The 27,193-nt window shown below is 40.3% G+C and overlaps 1 protein-coding gene across 2 annotated transcripts in view; it reads left to right on the plus strand.

Moving 5' to 3' along the window:
• ANK3 (ankyrin 3) overlaps positions 1-27,193 on the plus strand; it is a gene marked incomplete at both ends in the record, with an annotated part of 196,456 nt that overhangs the window by 99,317 nt on the left and 69,946 nt on the right. For both annotated transcript variants that reach the window (XM_080347592.1, XM_080347593.1), the window contains 10 exons: positions 609-806; positions 1,327-1,425; positions 2,163-2,261; positions 5,908-6,105; positions 8,458-8,556; positions 19,000-19,098; positions 19,193-19,291; positions 19,682-19,777; positions 22,692-22,764; positions 22,958-23,020. In XM_080347592.1, the coding sequence (XP_080203718.1) occupies positions 609-806; positions 1,327-1,425; positions 2,163-2,261; positions 5,908-6,105; positions 8,458-8,556; positions 19,000-19,098; positions 19,193-19,291; positions 19,682-19,777; positions 22,692-22,764; positions 22,958-23,020 (1,123 nt within the window). The remainder of the gene's footprint in view (positions 1-608; positions 807-1,326; positions 1,426-2,162; positions 2,262-5,907; positions 6,106-8,457; positions 8,557-18,999; positions 19,099-19,192; positions 19,292-19,681; positions 19,778-22,691; positions 22,765-22,957; positions 23,021-27,193) is intronic.

Consider the following 27,193-nt stretch of genomic DNA (forward strand, 5'->3'; position numbering starts at 1 on the left):
CTTTGCCATTTTCTCACTGCTCATTCAGAACAGTGCATTTCAGCACTGTGCTTTATTTTCAGTTACATCCACTGTAAAGTTATCTGAAAAATACCAAACAAATCATTCAGCAGAAAAAAAAAAAAAGGCACAGAATACAATACTTAATGCAAGTTACAAGTCAATAGTATGCTAAGGACCCCAAGTTATCCCCATCAACTGACTGTTAATGTTAAATGTTGATGAGAATCATAAGAAACCAAGATGTGAGGAACAGAGCTGTGCATTCACTGCAATTTAAGAAACATTTCAAGTTCAATGGGAAACTGAATGCACCTTAGTGGCAAAGTAAAGTGAGGCAAATCCAGATTAAGATAATTGATTATTTTATTTATTGTTATGGATTATGTACCTGTCTGGAGCACTTTGTGACAACATCAACAAAGCACAATATATCTCTATTATATGACAAAGAGAAAGCCAGCATGCATTATTCACTAGGTAAGACCTCAGTAGAATTAGTGCTTGTCTGCAAATTTGAAAAGCAAAAGAATCTGAGTAAATATTTTCTGTCAAAATATGAACGTTAGTTTTCTTACATAGGACTCTGTTGTTTCCTTTGTGTTTAGGATGACCAAACACCACTGCACATTTCTGCTCGACTGGGAAAAGCAGATATAGTACAGCAGCTGCTACAGCAAGGAGCATCTCCAAATGCAGCTACGACGTCTGGCTATACGCCCCTGCATCTTTCTGCTCGAGAAGGACATGAAGACGTAGCTTCTGTCCTTTTGGATCATGGTGCATCTTTATCTATCATTACCAAGGTAGGGGAGCTGCAAAAATGCTAGTTTCAATAGTAAGATATATGAGTAGTAAATGCTACTTGTGAACTAAATGCTGCAAGAGTCATACACACCCATAAATAATGTAAGAATGAGTTACATTTTGTTAAAAGGGCACAAGCTTCATGCTTTTACCTCAGAGTCAGATGTGTAATGTATCCCAGTGACCAGACATGCATTTTCTCAGAATGAAAGGAATGCAGGGCAGAAATTCCTGTCGGGAGTAGATAAGCCATTACCCAGCCTTGTCCTTGGGTCTTTGTGGGTGTGAAGAAAGGAACTGACTCTTCCCTTTTTACAGTTGTTACAATGCAGATAGGGCTTTGCCTTGCAAGCGAATGCCTCCAGACCTGCCAAGGCAGCTAGCAAGCTGCAGACTTGCAGTCTGTAATCAGGACTATGTGAGGGAATGGATGGAAACAGCGGTATCCTTGTAGTTCAGAGAAAACTTTGCCCTGAACAGGAGTGCACAAGCCTGCTGTATAACTGCTTTCTCTTACAGAAAGGATTTACTCCGCTACATGTGGCTGCAAAATATGGGAAAATTGAGGTAGCCAACCTCCTGCTTCAGAAGAATGCATCTCCTGATGCTTCTGGAAAGGTAGGAACAGAAGCGGCCACTGTCACACAGCAAATATCTAAATGCACGTAATATTTTAATAATATCCTTCTACCTACTTACCGTCACGCTCGTATCCACAGCCTGGATTTAACTGGAATGAGTTTCATGTAATAATCTAGTCCCTGTTGGGGCTGCCAAGAATCAGCAAACTCCTGACAAAAGTGAATTATTGCCATTAGCTGTCAACAAAATTGTGTCCTCTCTGTACCCATCCAGGAGAACAGAGACAAACCATACCCCTACCTTCCTGCGCAGACTGCTTACAGTCCTTATCAGAGGATTCAGGCAGCTGGCTCTGCTCCCCCTGCTCTCATGACAGGGGGCAAAGCCCAGTAGGACCTCAAGCTTTTTAAACCAGCCCAGCTTGGATTTTTACAGATCCAAGGGACAGTTTACTTATCCACTGCAGTAAAAGAAAAACATTGCTGAGGCTGTGACCTCAGGGTCAGAATTCCTTACCTGCTCTGTCCTGGAGGCAGCACAGATATTTCTTCTCTGTTCATCTTCCCTGGGAAAAGTGAAAAAGGCTTTCACACCTCAGTAAAGATTTTCAGATCTCTGTTTTATTTGTTGATTCCGAAGTTACCAAAGACTCTGGACACATGAATGAATAACAAATCTGTTTTTTCACCTTATCTACTCTGATTGCCCAAACTCTAAAGTTTTCCCTGGAGAGGGTCTGTAACAGCACTTATTTGTTCTGCATGTGTTTTTAGAGCGGTTTAACACCACTGCATGTAGCTGCACACTACGATAATCAAAAAGTGGCACTCCTACTGTTGGACCAGGGAGCTTCACCTCATGCATCTGCCAAGGTACAAGTACTGGTCACTCTGGGGGAACAATACCTAGGCTTTTGGTGTCACTTTATTCCCTGTCTACCTCTGTTCTTTCTAGACTGTTTATGCTCATTTACCTTGTTTATTAATTTCTCACAACCACATAAGGCTGTTAGAATAATTCTGCAGGTAAATAAACTAGTAGTAAAAAAGGCAAATATAGATTAGAAACATTTACAATTTCTAGTTTAATTAAAGGTCAGTCTTGGCAAATACTGAGCCTTGCTTTCACTTGTCCAGTCTCCTCAGTACCTTCTCCAAGCCAGCCAATTTTATATCATTGCATCTTAACATCTATACAGGGCAGGCTTGGAGTTAATGCCTTGTTAAGTGGGGGTAGTTCCCCTGTATTGTGCCACAGAATGACTTCTGAGGTGTGATATATTTCTCAGTACCATGCATGTAATTGTTAATGTGCTTTACAATATTTCTACCACAGTGTAAGTGGACTGGTGAGAAAATTAAAAAAAAAAGTCACAACCCTGCTTTGATTGTAATTTACTGTGGGCAAGACAAGATACAGTGTAAGATTTTAGGGGATGTAAAAAAATAAATAGTTAAATATATTCTAGTTCTGAGTAGAAGAAAGAATTTAGAGAAGCTTAGAAGTATCTGTATTTTTTAATAGATCTCAGTTTTAAGTATGGATCAATAATCGATAGTTGGAAAGCAGCAATAAGTAAAACAGGGTGGAAGCATAGGTAGGTTCAAGCGGCATAAGTGCAATGTAAATACCCCAGCTGAAACAACCCAGGTATGTTCCTAAAAATCACTAGAAAAAAGCACTGTGGAAAAGGGAGAGCTAGTTGAAAAGCCGGTATTGTAGATAGACAGCTCTCCTTGGTTGCCTTCCTCTCACACGTGACCGAATACAGCCATAACACTAGGGCCTTCTGCATGGCTAAAGAAGAGGTTGAAGTCAGTCATATATGATAGGTTCCAGAGCTTGGAGTGTGAAAGAGAAGAAAGTTAAATAAACATGGACAGCCAGCAGCAACGGCACAGTCTAAAATCAATAATGTCGATAGTGGCAATCTGCCAGAGCGGTGCCCCGGGAGGTGAACTGGAGTGATCTTTGATCTTTTACTACTGCAACACAGCACTCTTAAATGCCACTGTGGGGAAGAAAGGGCCTTCTGAAGAAGACGAGAAGACACTGACCCAGTTTTCACTGAAAGAAACTGCCAGTGGGAGCTGTGTGTCCTGTAGAGGCTGGGATTGCAGCACCCACTGCCTAGGGCTTGGGAAGCCCAAACCGAGGTGGAAGCATTATAGACTATGGTATATTATTAAACAAACTCATGTGTCTGGTCTCCTTAGCTTCCCCTTCTGTAAGAGAATGGTTTTGCAGCTGCCCCTTCAGGCCTTCAAGTGCCCGCTCTAAGTCTTCCTAAAAACAAGTATTTGTTAGTATTCTGCAGCAAGTGAGCCACAGCAATGCCGAGTAGAGCATCAGGACTAAGTAAAATTAATGACAGCATGTTTGTTGCTTTAGGCACTCACTGTGCAGTCATCTGAAAGAAGATGTTGATAACAGCAGATGATTTCCCATTTATTCTGTAAATGTTGTCTAATAAATGAACGTGTTGTGTCATATTTGATCACTGGCTCCACAGTTAGTTTCATTAGCATTTGCTTTTCCTGTGACGGTCCTGTCTTTAACACTGATCTTAGGACTGGCTCAATAGCTTGGCCTGGCAGCATTTGCCTTGAAGAGTCATCGATTGAAAGGGCATGGGAAGTGGCCATGTCAGAGCACAGCGCAGTAATAAAAACAGTTATTATGATGAACCATTCTTCTTTTTCAGAGGCTAAAATCAGTCTTATGCCTAATTTTAATTTGACATCGACCTTACAATGCTTTTCTTCCTCTCCCTCCTGCCTCCAAAACCTCAGTTTGTGTTTTCATCTTTAACCTTTTTCCCTTTTTCCCTCTTTTCAGTGGCAGGCAGAATAACCCCAAACTCTTCCTTCTATACTTGTCTCTTTGCTTCTGCATCTATGTGAAGTGGTAGAGAATCCCTCTTATCATGAAGAGAAGATGCAAACTGAGACTAAGCTGAGTTTTGGCTTTTATTTTACAGCTCTCTTTTGGCCTTCTATTGGCAACCTTCTGCTTTGCATTCCACTGAAAGTAACATATGCCAATTTCTGAGGAAAAGACTTGAAAATTACTTTTGCTATTTCAAAAAATACACGAGCTTGATTTAAAATACAAAGAATTTAGGATATGTGCAGGATTTAGCATGTAGGGTTTAGGACTTAGTAGGTGCTTATGTGGTGATGGCTGTTTTACATGTCGGTCTTGTGCAGGAAGTCTAAGGGAGAGCATTGTATTTGTTTTTCCTGAGGCATTTTATCTTCAAAGTGAAAATTCAGTGGTCATATACTTCTCTTATTCATTGTGGCACTGTGTTTCCCAGGTGTTGCTTTGAAATATCTTTAGCATCTAGGGTCTGAACTGAATCTGATTTGAATTTTGAAGATCACAGAACTTTTTCCAAGTGGAGTTAGCACGGTGCATTTCTCTTGCTTCCATATTACTATGAAAGCTCTCTTGTAATAATTTCTTTGCCGCTGTATATTTACTCTTTGCTCCTCCCCGCATCTGTTGTGACCTGCCCTCCCGTCTAGTCCAGCCCTGCTGCCCCGCAGGGCGCAGCCCAGCCAGGTGAATTCTTTGTGCCTTTAGATAGATTTTATTGGCTTATGTAATCTGAGATGCATATGGTACTTATGATACCAGATGAAATGGCATTAAGCAGCTACGGTCTCATCCTCCTCGACCTTTATACATGTACACGTTTCCCATTTACTTTAAAATGAGGGCTAATACACTTCTGAAAGACAGAAAGACAGAAAGTTATTGATTAAACAGGTGTCACCGTCTGTACGAAAAGCTGGCCATACCTCAGCCAATGTTTTGGTATTTGCATGCTGATCAGTTATCCTTTATTAATCTATTTTCTGCCAAATCTGTCTTTTTTATAATTATAACATTTTATCATACAATAGATACTGCATTTTTCTTTTTAGTAGTGGGCTCACTAAGTACATATTGGAAGGAATTAAAAAATAAAGAATGCAAGACTCTAAAGTTATATGCTTTATTTTTCCCTTGATCTGAATGAAAAGAGCCTGTTAGTAAGGTTAGGTTAAATGCTTCAAGAAAGGCCATATTTCATGTACATAATGCTTTCATTCACACTAGGAAGTGGGGAAAAAAACCCAAACAATAACAGCTGTTCTGAGTTATGAACACACATCCTCTTCTTCTGTTTGTTAAAGATTTTATGTACATTTAAGGGAAAAGTAGCAAATGTCTGTGAAATGAATCTCAAATTCCTATTGCTATATATTGTACTCTTCTGAACAGATATATTTTTTTTCCAAATTTGAAAATTTCTTTCAGAATCTTCCTATTTGTAGCAGTACTTTCAAAAACGGGTTGCTTAAAGGTCTAATAACATTAATTTGTAAAATTAGTAAATATTGTGTTTTACTATGTTTGAGAGAATTTTTAGTGCTGATGACTTGCTTTCATAGAGTTGGGGAGGCACAGGCAAGTGATTTATCACATTGTTTAATGAGTAGCTTGCAATGAAGTGCTTTCTGTTGACAGAACGGCTACACGCCGCTGCACATAGCTGCCAAGAAAAACCAGATGGACATAGCAACTACACTGCTGGAATATGGTGCTGATGCCAACGCTGTAACCAGACAGGGTATTGCCCCTGTACATCTCGCCTCTCAGGACGGCCACGTGGACATGGTGTCATTGCTTCTGACTAGAAATGCCAATGTAAATCTCAGCAACAAGGTAAGCGGTCCCCCTGCTTGGTGCTAAGGCAATAAACAAACGTAGTGGTGAGGATAGGGGCCTGCAAGTCAGTTTTGTCTGCTGTGATTCTGCAGTTTTTGAAAACCTCTGCAGGTGCTTGAATACACATCATCAGTTCTTCTAGCAAGGCAAGCAACATGCCGTGTCACATTCAGTGAACTGTATTTCGTACTACCTAAGTTTTGATGATAGCACATGCTGCAGAGGAACTTATTAATCCATCTCCATTCCATGTTATGCTAGTCTGCCAAAACATGCCCAGAGAGAAAATGTATTCCTCCCCTCAGCGGTTAGTGGGGTTGGCGTGTGTCATTTATGAGTCTCTGGATATATGCCTGGCCATTAAACAATGATAACGACTAACTTGTTAGGAGAGGCTGCTTTTTTTAATGGGATAATAACAGCAAGGTTGTCTGAGATTTTGTTCATTAATATAAGTGATTCTTCCTCCTCAGGGGATGTTCCTTAGAGCACAGTGACTTTTGCTATAATTTCTCCTGGGGGCAGGAAAGGGAAGTTGGTAGATTTTGGTTTCTATATGTATGAAGTTATAGGCTATTAAATCTGCTGTACAGTAATGATTCTAGCAAATGCGCAGCCTTAATACTTTAAATGCCCCACTAGACATCCGAGATGTTGTAAAGTGCAATTTCAGTATGGATTTATGTAGCCAAAGTAGAAAGGCAAGACAGAAATTTTTCATGGAAAGTATTTCTTATTCTGAGCAGGTAGAAAGGCTCAGTGTCCTCTGAGGCTGTGGGTGACGCTGCACAGGGCTGCTGTATATTCCTGTTTCTAATTTGTTGGTTTGATTATGCTTGGGCCCTCCTTCAGGAAACTTCTCTGGCAGATGTTGATTTCTTTTTTTTTTCCTTCCCAGTTTCAACCAAGTATGTGGGCTTATGCAGTGCAGGATGGACAATATGTCCCCACAGGGCAGTTTATCATGTAGACATTCTGTATCACACTGGTCATCGTGGTTTTGCTGCTAAGGCTGATACAGAGAGCACGATTGCAGCTGCTTGACAGTTTGATTCAGTCCCACCAGAGGTTAACACTACCTGCAACATCCTGCAATCTGTTACTGTGCAGTTGTAATCTCTAGTTTCTCATTATACTGATAACAGCACCTTTAGAAAATAGTTGCCCTGGACTCACTTAGGGTTGCATGTTTCCTTTGAGCTCAACACCTATATTTAAAGCCAGATATAAATTTAAAACACACTAACTTTTGGCTGTTGCAATGGGAATAAAAATCACATTTGTTTCTTCAGAAGCCACAGAATGGTTGGGAGATGAATACTCAGAGCGCCAGTAAGGGCGCTGAGCGCTTACTATATCTGTTTAGAAGGTTTGGCCCATGGTATCCAGGCTCCATTACGTAACTTGCAGTTGGTTACTGTTACGTATTTGTGTAATGCAACCCACCTAAGCTTCATGGTTATCAGGACTATATGTTCAAATGCAGTAAAATAGGATGTACTCAGCAGTTACTGCCTTTGGTAGCGAATTGACCGCGAACATGAGTTTGGGTTCAAAGGTAGGAAACTTAGCAAGTGTTTCTGCCTGATGTGCCAGCTGCTGCTCCCCGCTCTTCTGTCGCCAGTGCTAAAGGCACTAGGAACAGGAAGAGAGAAAAAGAACTGTAATTTGCAAGTAAAGGATATTATTTTCCATTGCTAATAACATCCCTTCAGTGGATTCTCCACTCTACCCCTTTTACCTGAGGTCTTATATGTGATAGAAAGCTGCATAGTTTTCTGAGGTTTTAAGGACTTTAGATCTCAAGTCTCAGATAAGACAAATAATGAGCTATCCAAAAAGTGAGAGTGTCAGTACATGACGTCTAGTAAGTCTGTATACTCCCTGGGCAGAGAGAAATGGACCTGATCTCACAGAAATGTAGTTTTATCTTGTCTGTTTGTGTTTGAAAGGAGATTAAAATGTAAGGGTAAATCTACAAAACTTGTACAAGTGTGAACAATAATTCAGTATTTCTTTTAAAATGTTATTCTAAGGAAGTGAATTAACTAGGAGGTAAAAAAATACTATGAGACTTTTCCTTAAAGTGCTCTAATTTGCTATCCCACATTGAACACTGCATGAAGAAATGTTCCTGGTGTAAAAGAAACATTATCTTCCTGGCTTTCAAATTGTATTTTCTTGCAAGTCAACAAATATGATTAGGAAGCACTTTACACAGTGAAAGTGGAATTTTATAATTTCTTTAAAATCAGCAGGATGTTTTGAGTCTTACTGATAACCTGACACTGCATGTTAGTATTCACATACCTCCTCTGAAGATTCTTACTTGTTGCTTCTAATTTACAGAGCGGACTGACGCCACTCCACCTGGCTGCTCAAGAGGACAGAGTCAATGTAGCAGAGGTTCTTGTTAACCAAGGCGCTGCTGTTGATGCACAGACAAAGGTACAAACACCACTGTCAACATGTATTATTTCCTTTTGGGGAGGCATGAGCCTATAGACTGGACTGGTAGTCGATTACAGAGTGAAACTGAGATAACAGCAGACAAATATTCCCCGTAACAGATTATTATAGAATATATTCTGAAAACTGAAGATATGTAAATTTGAGCATTTAGCGTTATGCTCAGTCTTTGAGAAGTAAGCTTATTTCTTGCCAAATATTTAGATCAATACAGATTTAGATTGTATCATACTATTGTGTTTCACTAAAGGTAAGTGGGATCGATCTGGTTTTTATGTAAGGGAATTTCCAGGAAAGTTTGCTCTCTCTGCACAGAGAGCCATATAATCTTTCACCACATGCATACTCTCATCTGCTTTTGGTTTTTTTTATGTGTTGCACATACTTTATCCTCAGCTGACAACAGAAAGAAAAGACAGGAGAACTGTTACTTAAAACATCTGTATTTACAGCAAGAGAAACAATGTGAATGCATTGTAGTCATTCCAGGCTATTAAGTGGTTAATACTTTTTCCCATGACTTAAGACACTTTATGAAATGAAGTTATGTCTTTACTCTGAGCTGATACTAAATAGCCACCCATCAACATGATTTTACAAGTAAAGCCATTGTTCATTTGTAAAGATTACCCCCAACTCCTACAGCTTGACTCAGCCTTCATGACTGGATTCCTCTGAATTTCTAAGCCACTTTGTTTTGCAAATCACAGTGAGGTGAACTATTTCATCATATGGGTACATTCTAGGGAACTGACTTTTTCTCATGTCCCATGTTCAGAATAGACCATTGTTCTCCCGATGGTAAACATTAACCTGTTAGTCTGTCAGTAAATATTGCTCTATTCTAGCTTTAAAAATAATATTAGAGATGAAACATTTAACTCTTGAGGACAAAGTTGGAATTCTTTATCACTGTTTTCTGAAATGAAATAAATACATGCAATGATGGTCCATTTCAAATTTACTTGCCTAAAAATAGTTTTGCCTAAAGTAAGAGACCTGACTTTTGCTTTTGAGACTCCAAGTAATGATGCTGCCCACTTCACAGTATTGGTTTTAAGAGCAATGTAAATGTGTAAATTCCAAGAGCCTGAGTATAAATGATTTTATGTTCACTAACAGTGTATACGGTTCTCAAAATTTAATGATAATGATCTCAGCGTTGATTACACTTAGATTCTTCATGTATTGTCTAGATTTCAGAGTCATTCCTTCAGCTGGGTGAGAAGTCAGTTGTGATCAAATACTTGGACTCTTGCTGATCAAATCAGCTAAATGAACCAAGTCTTACAATCTGATCTGCACCATTTGTGCAGAGTAGCAGCTTTCACAGCTCTGTGCTAGGTGTCTGCCACAAGTGAGGTGCTGTGCTTGCATCCCAGAAATGTCCAGGTGTGTCAGACTGTCCAGTAATGTTATCATTCTGTCATCACATTGACATCTCAGCAAGGGCTGAATCCATCATCATCTCTCACTGCAGCTCAGCTGATTATAATCTGTGGCAGAGCAAAAAGTCATTGTTATGTGTTTTTTCTGCTTTGTAATTCCAACTGTATGGGCTACTGATTTCAGTGGCATTATTCTGACATGAAACCAAAATAGTTCTGTTGAAATCCCGGGCGCTTCTCCAGCTTTATACTTTTGTAATGTGCCCTCAGCCTATATTTTACAGATAATTCAGTCTGGATCCTTATCTGCAAAATCATCCAGCATCAGATGAAATCTGCCCTGGTTCATTCTTTGCCTGATTTTTTCAGATGTATGCAGTTGCCTGTCCGGAAATAGTTCCTGCCTGGTTTTGGTTTCTGTAGCAAGACATTGCAGAACCTGCTCTTTTAACTTGGTCAGAGCTTAATAGCCTCCTTGCCTGTACAGCTTGTCTGTGTTTGCCTTTCTCCCACTCTTTTGTGTCCCACAAATAGTAAGTAGTCTAAGGAGATGCTTACATTGACAGGTGCAGGCAGTCGTGTGTCCCCTTTGCCTGCTCTTCAGTGTTCAAATAGGATCCAGTTCTGGACTAGTGGCCTTTTAGTCACATTAACATGGTGGAAACGTCTGAGACGCTGTCACAGCTGAGAGGCAGAACATGTTTGTTGGGTCACAGGGCCAGCCTGGCACAGTTGCACAAGCTCTGTACTGAACTTTAAGCCTGGAAGGGTGACAATGTGGTGGAGCAGGCCTATGACACACAGAAAAGGGGCTTCAGTTTCTTATGCAGAGATCTCCTCTGGGTGGAGCTGAATTTCTTAATTGCATCTCTGAAAATTGAACTAGTCAGTAGGTAAAACCATGCACGGGTCAAAAAAGATGCAGCCCTATTTGAGTGTCTGCATCTTGAATCCTGCAATCTGTAATAGTCACATAATTAAAAAAAAAAAAAAACAACAAACTCAAACACGAAACAAAAACGTGCAAACAAAAATACAAAACAAAACAGTTAAGTCCCTTGTTGTTCACCTTCATTCCTCTGTTATATTAATGTATGAAACTTGTGCACATTTGCTTCCATGGGACTGCCCATAGTTGTCAGGAAGTGGGGCTGGGACTTGTGGGTCAGGCAAAGTCATGGTGTATTTAAGCAGAACTACTTTGTGGTGTGACAAATCACCGCCTGAGAAAATGTACGTTTTTAATCCCGTAGGCCTCTGTGGTGAGCAACACCTGCAATGGCTCATCCTCCTGCTAATTTGCCCTCTCTGCTTTGGAGACTGTCTGCAAGAAGGTGCTCATGTGCCTTGCAGGATTGTGTTAGAGTGAGTTTGATGGTTATTCACTGGTTTGTGTGGAGTCCCACCTGCTGGGTTGGTGCAACTGGGAGCCCTCCAGGTCACAGGGTGGTTGTCTGCCAGATATCCACTCACCACCGCCTGTGAGATAAGAAAAGTACCAATGCAGCACCATGTATTTTAGCATGGAGTAGGATCTCAAGTTCCTAACTAAACTGCTGACAAGCTCTGGAATTCTACAAAGAAAGCAAAGTGTTATGCTATAAGAACCACTATACTTTCACCTCATATTCTATGCAGGTTAAGCTTAGATTGGCTTGTAAAACAGCAGCTCTGTAGCTACAAGGTCTCTTGTTTAGATGGATTAACTGTTCTATGGGAATAAAAGGTCTGTGCACGCTGCCTCTAAAACCAGAAGCACTGGAGAGCAAGATATAGCAACAGCTGAGTTGGCTTCAGAAGCACTGTTGCTATACTCGCATTTTTGCACGATACCATCCAGCCTGTCCAGTTCAGATTCATTACTTGGGACATACAGTGGCAGAGATGTGGCCATCTGTGCCTTAGAAGTTAGTGAAGACACACAGCTTAGAGTGGCATTATACTGGCAATCTCTGCTACCAGCAGTGTCACAACTAACCTGTTTTCTTCTCTCCATTCTACATCCATATGCTTTTGTTACCTCAGTTCTTGTGGTCTAGATGACTATTCAGTAGTCTTTTTTTTTTTTTCTGTGTTTTTTTTCTTTGTTAAGGTTCTTTCATCATATTCCTCATTTTCCCCTGTTAAATAAACATCAGTTATGTCCCTTCAGCACAGTATCTGTCAATAGAGGGAGAACACTTAATATCTTAGTAGGTCATTCGACTTCTTGGGTAGGGACCAATGAGCTATCATCTTCCACCTCTAGTACATGTTCTTTAATCATCATTTATATATAACTTACACTCCCTGTGAAAACATGTAGAGTTTGCAATTCTGACACATGGGAGTTCTTATTCCTGCTCAGGTTGCAAGTGCCACACACAACTGGGGTTTTTCAGGTGTTTAGAGGAGAAGATTGGGAAGAAATATATTTTGTATCTTGAAGCTACAGCAGGGAAAAAAAAAATCTAATATTACAGAAAAAATCTCTTGTGCGGGAGATTAATCTGTATGATTAAGATCAGTTCTGGCGCTAAAATTTATGAACATTTCCAAATTTGCTTTCAGACCTGAACCATTGCAATTGTGGTTCTCTATTGGGTTGCTTTCCCTCCCAAGAAATATTTTCCCCTGAGCTTTGTTGTAGGAAAAAGCACAATAGGAAGAATAGCTGCTGGTTTTGAAGTCCATTTATTGGTGGTGTTATGAGATCCATCTGGTTCTGCTGCATCTATTAACTAATGAGCCTCTAATCCTAGAATTGTGAGAGTCTGTCTCAGCCAGTGCTGGAGCCTAAACAACACTGGTTTAGTGTGCCAGAACTAGTGCTTGAGAGGCCACAAGGCTGCTCCTGCCACTTGAGGATGGGATTTTGTTATGTGGTTTTAAGACTGGCCATGTTAGCCTGAGCTCCAACAGATGAGCCACAGAAGACACCTTATCTCAATATGCAAGAAGTAATTAATAGAACAGTAGAAAAGTAGCAACACTAAAATGCACTTCCAGTAGTGAAGCTTCAAAGCCTTCACATTTAGAAAGCTTTGAAAACTTGATTTAGTGTTCATAGAAGGCACATTAGGGTCCCTCTGCAAAGACAGCAGTTTCTGTCCGTTCTGGCATTACATTTTTGTGCCTGAATTTAGGTCTATTGAAGAGCTGTCAGTGCTGAAACTGTGTTATGCAATAGCATGTTTAACACAAGGAATGCCCTTCTTGCACATACTACTGGGAGTTAAAGTCGATCTGAAGCCATGGCTGTGAGTGGATATTCTATCTCTGATGGTTGTGTTGAGTGTGTAAAAGCTATGTTGGTACATGTGACATTGCTTTTGTTGTAGGGGTTTTCTGCTGAGAGTTGGCATGAGTGAAATATTGTTTCATGGCTCAGCAGGTCTCCATATCTCATTTTTCAGCTGTTTATCCCATTGGATAGTGTTATTGTGGGATACAGCATTACGATGGTGGACTGGCAAAGGAAGACTTAGAAAGAGTGCTGGTGTTCAGTCAAGGATGAAGAGCAGGACGTGGAGCTTTGATCTCAGTGCAGGTCATTTTGGTCAAACAGTTGTTACACTGCACTTAGTGTTGGGCTTCTGCCAGGGGCATTGATGGACTCACAGTCCCTGGTTGCTGACTGTCTGGATTATAAAGCCAGTATTAAACTGTCTTTTGTTCCTGAAACTGTCGTATTGGTAGGAGATAATGGTGACTGAGAGGTCATGATGTTCTTTTGCAGGTTGAGTTGAGCCTCTTATTTCAGATTTATTCAGGGAGATTTATTCAGGTCTGCCTGCCTTGTTCTAACAGGGGGCCCATAGCAGCCTGAGTGCTACAGTGATTCATAACAGCAATCCAATTTTTCCATTGGAATATCTAATTTTCAGATGCAGAAAGAGGTAGGAAGGAGGCAGGGGGAGTGGGAAGTGCTATGAAGAAGAAATGCTTTCATAAAGAACCAATGCTCAAATGCTGATCCCTTCGGTATATCTTCATGGTATATTATGTGTTTCTCCCTGGCTCTTGGTACATACTTGGTTCTTATAAAGACATTTGTGTGGACATTTCCAGCCTAATAACGTGCAATAATGAACCTTTGCTAGGTACTGCAACTTGGTAGGCCCCGATTCAGCAAAGCAGTGAAGGGTGTATGTACACAAGGTTTGCCTGTTTCATTCAATCAAGGCTGCATACCTTTGTGGTCTTTGGGTCTAGAATATTTTCTAGCCTTACCAACAATAATACTGTAGCTTCATTGTCTGACATTTACAGCAGAAAAACAAAAACAGAGCAGCTTGAGAGTCAGCATGACTAGAAAGATGCAGTAATTCAAGCTGTTAAGATTTATGGTTATTATCAGTGGAGGACATTAAAGTAATTCACTGACATGATACACAAGGCTTATGATAATTTCCTTAAAAAAAACCCTGAAAGGCAAGAGAATAAAAGATGCTTTGTGTTTGTATGTTCCGTTAGTATTGTGAAAAGCACAGTAATTCTGAGTTGTTGGGTTTTGGTGGGGTTTTTTTGGCACTTAGTCTTGTGGCTTTTGATAAGCCTTTCCCAGCTGCTAACTCCCGTATTGCTGCTCATTCTTTAAAAACAGCTAAAAGTAGCAAGGTAGCTGAGTGCCAAAAGGTGATGCGTGTTAAAGCTGTATTAAACAAAAGCCCCGATTTTCTTGGAAGGAACTTTTTCTATATTAGGATGCCTACTAAGTCCCTTGGTGCTTTGCCAGTAAACATAACTCTGAACCTAAACTGCTGTGCAGAAATGTGCATAGCTGGGGCTGGGTTTGCCTGGTTGTTGTTTTTTGTTTCGAAGCAAAATATTTTAGCCTCCTGGACACATTTCTATACAGAGTAAAAGTAGTGAGCTCAAGTGGCCATGAGAATTACTACTTTTATAGTTAATTTGCTTGTGAAATTCCATAATCTTCCAGTTGGAGGATTTCAGAAAAATTAACAGAATATCTGTTTTCCATGAGGATGTTGAAATATAAATATAAATGTTATACCTTCCTGAGACAGAAACAGTTGAATGTAGGAATCTGTGCTGTAGCTGAGAAGCTAAAGAGGTATCTTCTCTGGGTCTCAGGCGTTAAAATGACATTTTGCTAATTAGTTTTATTTTGACCAATGACTTCACTACTACCATTGCTGACTATAAACATGAAAGTTGTCCTCTGTTGGCTGATGAGGTCTAACATGCCCTGTGAGATATGACCCACCGTGTCAGATCTGTGTCACTCTGCTGTCAGCAACTGTGTGCTGCATTAGGCACTGCCTCACCAAACACGACGTGACGTGAGGTGACCACAGGGCATGGCAAACTCAAAAGAAAGCTCCTGGGCTCCTCTGGGGAGTTCAGACAGGGAAGTGGGATTTTGCCACCAGGCTAGCAGGTGCCCACATCACTCCGCAGGACATGTGGGGTGCCTGGAGCAGAGAAGCTGCCACACTTGACCAGGCCAGCAGCACCAAAAGCTTCAGAGGAAGCCTCTTAAAGCTTCAGCTCTGGGACATCAGGAGTTGTAGCAGGGAGAATAGTGACCATGTCACCATGGAGATGTTAGTGATTTCCACCACACATTTGGAGGGGAAAGAGGAAAAGTTTTCACTTAGTCTCTTATTTAAACATCAGACTGGTCAGGAGTGCATCAATAATTACTCTTCTAGCCATTTATGAAGACACCAGATGTAAATCTTTCTATCTACCATTTATAGAGGAAATTGATGTTGTACTACAGTAAACATCAGGAGTTTGATAGCTCCTTCTTCAGTGTTATGGGCTGGAGAGAGGAAACTTTACACAAGCACTTTGAAGGGAAAGTTGAGATCAGATGGTCTTGGCTCTCTCTGATACTCTCCAGATTTTAATGTTTTAGGGTTATTAGCAGGGGGTTCCCAGCAAATGGCCCTTGACTTTGAATTTCATCTCCCCAGTTGTTTTTGTGGTGCCTGATTTTTGTTGATCTTGCAGTTCATGTTAAGAGGTCTGTATTTTGAAGGGGGACGAGGGAATTAAGTTTTTGTATGAGTAGGTTTCACAGCATATTTTTTAAACTGATGATTTGGTAGTTTGGCCGTGTTTTTATTTGAGTTTGTCTTTGGACGTGTAGGAGCAGGGGCCTTACAAGCTGCATTTGAGGTCCATGGCTGCGAGTACACTCAGTGTCCTGCCGAAGACTCAAGACTGACCAGCTCAGAGAGCCCTGTCCACTTCAGACCCTGGGAAGTTGTTAGGCCAACCCTAAACTAACAGCAACTGTAAGACGAGGTCCCAGCGTTTAGTTCATGATGATTACGTGTTAGCTGGTGCTCAGGCTCTGCGTGCAGCTATTCTGCAGGAACGTTCTTTGTAGTCATCTGGCAATGTTCCCATAAGTCAATGGAAAGTTTCATTCTGCTGATGCCAATGGAATTTGGATCCAGTGCTGTTTCTTGCAATGATTAACTTGTCCTGGTTGTCAAAGCTAGTAGTTTCTTCAGATGGCAAAGGGTATATAATTAACTGAAGAAAAAATACACACCCTAATTTAAAGTAACTGACGCAGCTACCATCTCTTAGCATGTGTTAATACAACTGAAATTAGGTAACCTTGTGTGAAGCAGTCTCAGAGGCGAAGTGACATGAAGAAAATTGTGTCTCTAAACCCTTGGACACTCAAAACTTACCTCTAGTGGAAAAAGTTCACATTTGAAGTTTTCTTTTTCTCCTGACCAACTTTGACCTGATGGTTTCAATATGTGGGGTGATGCTGACTCCTGAACCCCAGGCTGACCTTGGACTTGCCTCCTCAGTGCTTTTGACCAAGTTGTCTAACCTGGCCACACCTCACTGGCATGGATGTACAAATGAAGGATGACTGGCTGCAGCTTTTGACTCCCTGTGTGTCTCTACCTCTTGGGCACCAGGCTTTTCTTCTCTGAGCAGGAAAGCACAGACACGTTTTCACCTTTAAACACTGATGAGAGCAGCTGGAACCTGGTCAATACAAGACCAGCCCATCTTTCAGTGGTTCTACCCACAAGGTTGGCTTTTGGATCTAGTTCCAGATGGTTCAGTCCCAAAGAGTGTATTTTCCTTCTGGCTATGTGACTGCTTTGGACTCTACCAGTAGCCAAGACATACACCATGGCCATGTTTCCCCATATATATATTATAATTGACCTTTCTGCCACTGGAAATAAAACAGGATTCTTACAGATGAACAGCAGTGCACATTTGCAGTGTATTTTACCATATGTTTAATGTATTTGTATTTCATATCAGATATGGTTTTTACAGGCTAGCAATTGATTTTTCCATAAAAAACTGGTAGTGGAACATGAGGCAAATACTTCATTGGAAGTCCCACAGAGTAGGAAAAAGACATATTACACTGGCAGTGCAGTTTTTTCCTGCTTGCAAAATGGTGAAGCCCCTTGTGAACACTAGCTAAGATCATGCTTCTGGCATCTTGGAGTCTTTCAAGCAGGCCCATGAAACCTGACCTTTAAAGGAGAAAGGAATCCCAGCAACTCACCTCAAGGGAGGGGAAAGCCCCATTAATGCACCTCTGTGAGCCGACCAAGCCATCCCCTGGAAAGCCGTCAAGCTTTAGGCTTTAGTATGAGCTGGGGGAAGGTTTGGGGAAAAGTGGCCTCTCTCCGTGCCATGGGGTAAAATAGTAAGTGTCCTGTTTAGAGGGAGCCATCTCCAGAACTGTCCTTTGCACAGCTCTGGATTGATCACATTTGTTAAGGAAGAAGAGATAGTGTTGTCTTGCAGGGAAGATAAGGCACGAAAAGGTAATTACTTCAAGAAGGATAACCTAATAATTTCTAATAGGTTAAGCTCTCAAGTAAGTCCCAACTTTTTCAAAACTGCTAACAGTGTTCTCATGGACTAAGAGATTAGAAAAAGAGCAGCAAGATCAAGCTTTGGTCCTCTTTGTTTTGTTGCATTGTATGTTAAATGTTAACTGTTGATGAAAGTGCTTATTACAGTTAACAGGTTTCAACATGCTGTTTGACTTATTTTATATATGTGGGGTTCAAAGTGAGCAAGTTCATAGTCAGCCTGGTGACTCCCGCTTTGCTACCAGGAATAGTTCTTAAAAAAACCAGTAGGTTTTTAAAACCTTGTCAAGTTTTGTAGTGATATTGTTCTTGAACTAACTGGTTTTAGAAAAATTTCCAAAATGCATGTGCCTTGCTATAAAAAGCCATTTAGCTCAGTTTAGAGGATTTGATGGGGGAGTCCCAATGTTGACAAACATTTTTAGTCTGTCCCCTAGCAATGAAAAATAAGTAATAAGGAATGCAAAGGATATATTCAACTTTCTCCTCTTTGCAGTTGTCGAGAAAAGGCAATTTCTTACAATTTGTATGACATAAGGCCAGACATGTGAAAAATTAGACCTTTCTTTCTTAGAGCCAGCTGGTGTTCCAGTTTCTGCAGGAGTTGATTGTTCTGGCAGAGCTGGCAAATCAGTTGCATTGTTTTGCCTTCTGGGTGTTTCAGTCAGAATGGATGGGCTGCAAATTGCACGGGATCTGAGGCAGCCCTCAGCATGCCTGGTTGTCAAAAAGTTGTTATTACTTATTTACTTATTTGTTTATCACACTGTAGGAGCACCAAACATGTGAACCTCACTGTACAAGGCATTATATACACATTTATTTAAAAAGGTGGGCTCTGCCCTAGAGACCTGATAGTCTGATCATTGGAGAGGAAGATAAATCTTTAATCAACATTGCACGTGTTGAAGATTACAGAAATACAAGGCATTCAGAGAGGTTCACAAAGAATGGGACTTGAATCAATATTCATGGGTAGTGCTTTTGGTTTTGTTTTTTGGTTTTTTTGTTTATTTGTTTGTTTGTTTTTTGTTGTTTGTTTGTTTTTGTTTTTTTTTTTTGTTTTTCCCCCAGGGTTGGAGGATTTTTCACATATGCCAAGAAATAAAGTTGTGTTTTGTTTTGTTTTGTTTTTCCTATCTCTTGTCTACTTTCTTTGCCAGGGGACATGTGGGATATTCTTGTTTACTAATAGCTTGTGTTCATTCTAGATGGGATACACTCCTTTACACGTTGGCTGCCACTACGGAAACATAAAAATTGTTAACTTCCTTCTGCAACATTCTGCAAAAGTTAATGCCAAAACGAAGGTGAGTTTTTTTCCGCCTCTACCTTGCTTGTTCCGCGGGGGCAGCCTGTGCTCCGCGCTGCAGCCTGTCCCTGTCCCTTTCCCTGTCCCTGCAGAATGGGTACACACCACTGCACCAGGCTGCGCAGCAGGGGCACACCCACGTCATCAACGTCCTGCTCCAGCACGGCGCGGCACCCAACGAGCTCACCCTGGTAAGTGCAGGGGGTCTTTCCCCGTCCGGGCTCAGCTGTCCCACCCCACATAACGCATTTTTGAGCAAGGAAAATGTGGAAAAAAAGTGCACGGTGGGAGAGGAAAAGAGCAGAGGAAGCAGATTCCCATCGCTTCCGCATCCTCTGTGCCATCATCTCTTTCAAAACTAGAACAGCAAAGATCTGAAAGTCTTTTAATTCTCATCCCATTTCTCTAAAGAGTTGAAAACTTGTAGTTATATATCCTACTACCCAAAAGATATTTATTTCAATCACCACCACACAAAAATTTATTTGACCTGTATTGTGCATTTTTCTACAGTTAGCTAGCAGTCTCTATGCTTAGCCTTGCTAACGTTCAACTGTTGTTATAAATGCTTCATTTGCCAGAATGGAAACACTGCCCTCGCCATTGCTAAGCGACTTGGCTACATTTCAGTCGTTGACACATTGAAGGTGGTGACAGAAGAGACCATGACTACAATTGTAAGTACAGCTTAGTTCAGTAATGAATGGAAGAATTTGTCCTAAGTGTATTCAGCTTTGTTTAGTTACATGTCAACCAAGACTCCAGTTCAATTTCTGCCTATTTCCTTTTAGCATTATAAAGTGGATATTACGTCAAATATGAGCGTTATATTTTTAAGGTAGTAGACGTTATCAGGATGTATGCAGAAAGAGTATCAACTGAGCAGAAAACAGTGCAAATGACTGGTCACAGCTGCTGTCTTTATGTGCACATCTTGTTGTTTAGGGCACAAACCACACAAATACGGTTGAAAAGACATTCCTATAGACTTGTGTTAAATAGAAGCTACTTCTGCCTTTTGAGAGGGTTTGCTAAGGGACTGATGTATGATGGCTTGTATTTGGCCTAAGAGAACCTATTCCAATCCACAAAATGTTTGGAATTTACTTAAAAGGACCCCATTGCATAGTTCCTGGTATCTTCTGAAAGATGGTGAGAGGTTGTCTTCTGCAAGCAGCCACAGTCAGCCCCTGCAACCCTAGACAGCCATTCCCTCACTCACACATGAACTCTGGCCTGGCTCTCAGACAACAGCTCTGTGAGGTGAGGAGCCTCCCTGCACCACCGTTGTAGTAAAGGCAAAATTGCGTCTTAAGAACATAAATCCAGAGCATTGGCTCCAAATTTACTTTTCGCTTTCTGCAACTTCTTTTTTTCTTCTGAGTAAAATGAAAAAGGGGAGCATGTGCACATATGTATTTTTAGGAGTATGAGAGATGGAAAAGAGTTACTGTGTGTTCCATGTTTTGTCGTCCCCCGTACGCGTGGTCTACCAATGCAAGCAGGTGGTTGCAGTATGATGAGCATTTGGGATGACAGGCACATTTTAGCTCTACTACTGCATGTGCCTTTTATTCCAGTGACTTTCCTGGCTGTGCTCTATAATTCAGTGGCTTACAGAAAATCAACCACACTAAAATGCCAGAATGATAAAATATAAAGCAGTATGACAGAAAATAATCACGATTTTTTCCTACAGCTTATCTCTAGGTTTTCTGAGGAACACGTTTCTCTCTAGAAAGATTTCAAAATAGTCTTCCACAGCCTGAAAAATTTGATGGAGAAGATTATACGGGGTAGCATAAATTTGAATGATTGCCTAGTATACAACTAGGTAGTTGCAGGAAAAGTAAACCCACATTTTTCTACTAAGAACTCCCAATATTACAAGGTCATTCTTAGCTTGTAGAACCAAGCAGCTGGAGGAACTTGTGCTGCGTGAGATGACCGATCATTCATGTCCTGTAGATAAAGAATAGTAGAGAAATGGTGGGTCAGGTTGTGAATTGTGCTAGAAGAAATGGCAGATGCTGAAAGGCCAATAGTACCCCAAATACCTGCTCTCAAGATAAACCCAGAAATAGTTTCCATTAAAATCAAAATATGCTGCTTATCAGTCACAAGTGTGCAATTGTCAGACTCTTGAAATCTAGACATGAAATCTGATTTTACAACTGAGGTTCTTCAAGACTTGACTGCTGAGACTTATTTTTTTGAGGCTTGTGGCTAAACAACTCCCAAAGGTAAATGTAATGAAACCAGGGAGGAACATAGCTAATTTTACTACAATTTATACTCAAACACCAGTAAAAAAATCCGGTAGTGCCTGAAAAAAAAGTCCTGTGGCTTTGCTAGTTTAACAGCAATGCGTTTAAAAACTTTGCAAGTAATGCCCACAGAATGAAATAGGTGTGAGGCTTTTTATAAATCTTGTGATATTTGAGCATTCAGGAGCTCTCCTGCTGATATCAAGTGACGGCAATAACCCAAGAAACGTGAACAGCCAAATGGGTATTCATGAGACCAGAATTAAAAAGTATTCTAAAATAAATTAAAATGGAAAAGCTGTTTTGTCCTCGTGAACTGGTTAATAATTTCTTATTTATATATCAAGGATGAGACTTAATGGTGATTAAAACCAACGTAACACAAAAATCCCATAAAGATGGGAGTGGCTTTTGGTATGGTGGATTTTTTTGTTTTGGTGTTGTTTTTTGGCTGTGTTTTGTTTGTTCGTTTGTTTTAAATTCCACTACACTCCTTGAATAGTAACTCTGCAAAGGCTCCTGTGTGACCTAAAACTTTACCAGTGCTTGTTGTGCTGTACCCCAGCTGGAGCGTAAAATGTGTATGTGTCCGTCATTTGTGGGATATACAGGTATTCTAGGAACAGATTTCGGCCTTTCATAACATACTTTTTTCTGCCTCTAATATTTGCTTTATATTGGTCTTTGAGTCTGAATCAATATAAACATTAGGATGAAAGTCAACCAACCACTTCTGAGTGTCTTTCATGCATTAATTCCTTAAGGGGTATCATTTAACCTGTATGTGGTTACAGTTGTTCTCATTTGTGGGGAAAAAACACACAATTTATGCTGATGCACCTCTGGAAAAATCCACATAGATTAAGCCTGCTCCCAAATTGCAGCACTTTTCTAAGGACAAAGCCAAAATACTTTCCTCGGAAAGTTTAGTTTAAATAGAGATGACATATTCCTGCTTAAAATTTAGACAACTATTTAAAGAGTTATTAAAAACTTTACATGGAAGTCTTTTCAGTCAACTTGTTTCTTCTTTTGATATTATGATCTTTTAGGCTTTCAGCTCATGCTTTTTCTGCTGTGAAAATTTGAATATCACTTAAAGCACAAACATATTGCCTATATCTGTATTATTTGATATAGTCATTTTTTTATGTGTTGTTCAATACATCTATGAAAAGGAAAGTGAAAAATAAGGTAAAAAAGCTAAATCTTATTTTCCTAACTGCAGATAAAAATATGTCCTACCTTGCATTTAATTTTTAAAATAACTATAATTTTAAGAAAAATTATGCCTGCAATCTGAAATGATTTTTTTCTTTGACAGACTGTTACAGAAAAACACAAAATGAATGTGCCTGAAACCATGAATGAAGTTCTTGATATGTCTGATGATGAAGGTATTAAAAAATAGCAGAACCTTCTTATTTTCCAGTCTTTTGTCATTGTGAGAAATATTTGCTTTAAAAAGCAACCAGCAAGCATTATTAGTTTGGGTACGGTCTTTGCACATTTGTTATTGTTTTACATTGTTTTGTTGACACGTTGTATCTATGCTTTTATTTAATTATTTTATTTATTTAAATCATGCAGTTCGTAAAGCCAATGCCCCTGAAATACTCAGTGATGCTGAATATTTGTCAGATGTTGAAGAAGGTATTTGTACATTTTTGTATTGCAGTGATATTTAACTTAAGCCTCTTTTTTATTCATCTGTCTGAAAATTAATCCTTTCAGATAATTTTCTTGTTATCTCACTAACAATAGTTTCTGCTTTGCAATTAAGAACACTTTCAAAAATTCTTTGAGCTCTTGCTGATAATACTCTATTTTTTCTGAATCTCTTACTCCCAATTTTACCTCGGGTTTCCTGGAATGGTGCTTTTGCTGCTACTTCTATAAAATTGAGAATTGTTTTATAATTGTAACTAAAGAATTAAATATTGGACAAAATGGTCAAATATCGAAATACTTAAGAAGAACGCACTGAAGATGAAAGCAAATGGCAGAAGAATTTTTTTAATTATTACTTTTTTTTTTAATTCTTATGTGGATTAAGCTCTGAAATGGTTGATTTACATTGGTAGTGGACTCTTAGCCTGAAAATAAGTATTTTCTGGGTGGTGAGTTTCTTTTTTTTTTGTGCAGTGTGGGTTGATGGTTTGGTTTTGGTTTTAATTTTAATATATAATATTTTGGTCATGATGTTCAGTAAAACCGCATCAGCCTACTTTTATCCTGGAGAAAGAGGATGCAGTGCTGGATTGGACTTAACCTGTTGGTGTGTGTTAGTGTGGCAGAAGTACTTTGTAGCTGAGATTTCATTTGTATCAATCCACAAAGTGATGTGAAATCTGTGAGGGGGTAGTGAAGTGCTCTGTTTCCCATGCCTCTGACAATGCTTCTGAGGTGTTTGCGCTACTGCCCATTCCAGCTCACTCCTTGGTGCTGGACGGGCTTGACGTGGTTTCAGTGGTTCCCAAGTATTTAAAACTCCTTCGGCAACTGCTTCCCTCCCCTGTACCAACATCACCTGTCGGGTCAGACCTCCCCTTATTTGGATGTGCAGGACCCTGTGTGAGTTTCAGCAGGAACTGCAGCTTGCCAATTGCCAATTTATAGCATTTAAGCAGTAAGATGTAAAATCTATTTAGCTTAGCTCAGTGTCTGCAGCTCTTGTTTAATTCATGCATTGAGGCTTTTGGTTTGTTTTCAGTTCATCACTGAGTTCCTATTGCTGCAGTTCCAAATGGTTAGTGTTCTTCCCCTGTACCTGTGTTTTACAAATAACTCTCTTAGGCCATTGTACTGCTCAAAATTCTTCATTGTTTTAACTGACTGAAACACTGATGCATAATCATGTTAGTTAACAGAGCAGTAACTAGTGTGTTATCCCACTGTGCAACATTCGCAACATGCGGTGAGGTACAGATGAGAAACACTCCTATATGGAATCTGAATCTTAGAACTGAAGATGTAAAATGTGTCTTTTAATATACAGGATCATTTGTTAAAGCCAAATGCAAAACCTGCAGGAATCTCTGAGATCTGTGGAAGATTTTTTATCGTTAAGCTCCATTTCACAAAAAACAAATAAACCAAAAAAAAAAAGACGAAAAAAGACCAAAAAAAAAACCCAAACAAAACCAAAAAATAAGAATGCAGGTAATATGATCAATTCCTTTCCTAGAGACTATTCTGCACCCATGCATCATGTTACTAGGAGAGTTAAGAGACTGTTTTATATATATGAGGGTCATTTTCAAACCTAACACTGAAAGGGAGCTCTCACATCAAACAAGAGGTATTTTATTAATCTGAGCAGAAGCGTTGTGGTGTGCAAGGTGTGTGATGAATTACAGGCTTTCAGGTAATAACCACAGGCCTGTCTCCCGACTTGCACATCTGTAAAGACAATATACTGAGGCCCATCCCCACAACTCTTCACTGTTGACAGGGTATTTGCATACAATGCATCAGTCACTTATGCCAATAGAAATATAATAAATATGTTTAAGATGGCAATGTACTCTGGCAAATATCATAGCCAGGGAACTGATTTCCAAGCAAGTGAAGGGCACAAATTTACCACCCAAATCCAAGCTCTCCCTCACTTGGCTAATGTTCATGTCATCAGCCAAAACTCTTCAGTGAGAGAAACTTGATTAATGGTTTCTCAATATGCCGCAATCCTCAAGATTTCTCTCATCAGAGAAATTGAAAGTTTAGAAAGAAGTCTCAGAGCTCAGTGACAAATGTCAGTAAACTGTTTCCTTGCATTCATGTCTTGCTGCTCCTGCTAAATAAGTATTTACATGGGAATTGTGTAATTTCTCTTCCCTACTGAGGACAGTTTGGTTTGGAGTCAGCCTTCCTTTTCCTAGACTACTCTGGCAATTCTGCCCAAATGAGGTCAAGTGCTGGGAAACTGCTACACCGCAAAAGAAAAAAAAAAAAAAAAAGTGTTTTTTGAAAGATGTGAATGTGATTTTGGGGGAAAAAATGAAGGCTCATCTTCATATGTAACAGAAAGTTTGTAGAATAACGTAGAGCAGTTCTGATGCACGCTGAATGTGTACTCTGCTTTTAGTTTTCAAGAGATTGCAAATCTTATAAATGTGAAACTTGAGACTGCAAGAACTTGGTCTTTCCTCCTACCATCTCCAGATGTGGGCTCACACCCCACAGCTGCGGGAGCCCCAGCGGTGCACCCCGTGGCCGAGGGGCTGGTGGAGAGCCAGGAACCAGCTGCGTTAAGCACAACCCGAGCTGACTGCGGGAGGCCCAGGGGGAACCCCCTCACATGTTCAGCCTCAGAGCATCCCTGTGAGTGGGTGCAAGAGCTTTAACCTGGTGGAGGAAGCTGAAGCCCAGCTGGGACTGCCACAACCCAGCACTGAGCTCTGCCACAACAGTCACCCCCACCCCCAAGCTGCTGCTGCTGTCTCGGAGGTGAAGGGACAGCAAGCAATGGAAGCTGACACAAAGAGGGGTGAGACTACTTGAGCAGGGAAGGGGAAAAATTCAAATCAATACACAGTTCAGGTGCTGAGAATTTTGTCACTGTCAAGAAACACTTATTGTTGAGCTTTTAGGGTTTTTTTAATTTGATTTTCAGTAGACAACAAACTTTTGGGTGTAAATCAGGACACTGTTTTAAGCCCATTTAATGGAGATTCATCTCAGTAGGGATAAGTATTATGCTAATCAGTCCCTGGCAGATTAGACAGACATCCTAACAGGGCATGAACGCAGACTGCCTGATTTCTGAGTGTAGGTGCTGAGGTACAGTAGTCTAAGTGCGTTCGAGACAGGTCAGGGCAGCCCCTTGCATGAAAGTCTGTTATTGATCATTTTAGGAGGGGTTGATTTATTATTTTTTTGTGCTTGTAGTTTTCTGAGTTGCTTTGTCTCCGGAAAATTTTACAGGTTCATAAAAGTTTCAGTGCTTTGGTCTTGGCTTTTCTCCATACTTGTGTGAAACCAAAACCTTGGAAGCATCCTGCTCTTCCCTGTGGCTTTATCTCTCCTGCCATCAGACAGCTCTGGACAGGCTGTGACAGGGAGTGGCAAAAGCTTTGGGGATCTTTAGCAAAGCCAATGCAGATGCCCATTTGGATCCCAGGCTGTGATTAAATTTTATTTGGGACTTCTCCCAAGCCACATGATCCTTTCTCTCCTGCTGCCAGAGAGCCTCTATTTCTCACTGGTCTTTAAAAAGAGCACCTACCCTGTGCTCTTGCAATTGCCAGCTGTAGGAGACATGCTGAGGAACATGGAAAATGGGGAAAACATGAGAAAAGGTGACAAAGGTGATGAGAGTATGAAAAAAGCTTGTGAGATTAAAATAATAAACAGAGTAGGGCCATTCTATCCCAGGAAAAAAGCTGAATGAGGGATAGGCTATAATGTATAAAATAGTGGGTGGCAAAGTGAGCAGTAATGCTTGCTGCCTCTCCAGAAGCCCAAGATTAGGGGACATCAGTGAAACCAGCAAGAGACAGATTCAGCTTAAATTAAACGGTTGCTCTTCCTGCAACAGGTGGTTAAATTGTATGAGTCCTTGGCACACATCCTTGGTGTGGGGAATGCAAAAAGTTGACATGAGTTCAAAGCACAATTGGAAGAATTTAATAAGGGGAAAAAATTGTGTTCATGACTATACAAACCTCTTATGGCCTTAGAAAATGTGAGCTTGAATCACTACCATCTAGAAGAATGATCTGGAGGATTTCCACTGCTTCATCTTCTTATATTCTTCTGTGAAGTGTGGCTGCTGTCAAGAGACAGGGTGTGCTAGGACTGATGGGCCTTTGCTTTGACCTACTG

Source organism: Nesoenas mayeri (assembly GCF_963082525.1).
Source record: "Nesoenas mayeri genome assembly, chromosome: 7".
Taxonomy (NCBI): domain Eukaryota; kingdom Metazoa; phylum Chordata; class Aves; order Columbiformes; family Columbidae; genus Nesoenas; species Nesoenas mayeri.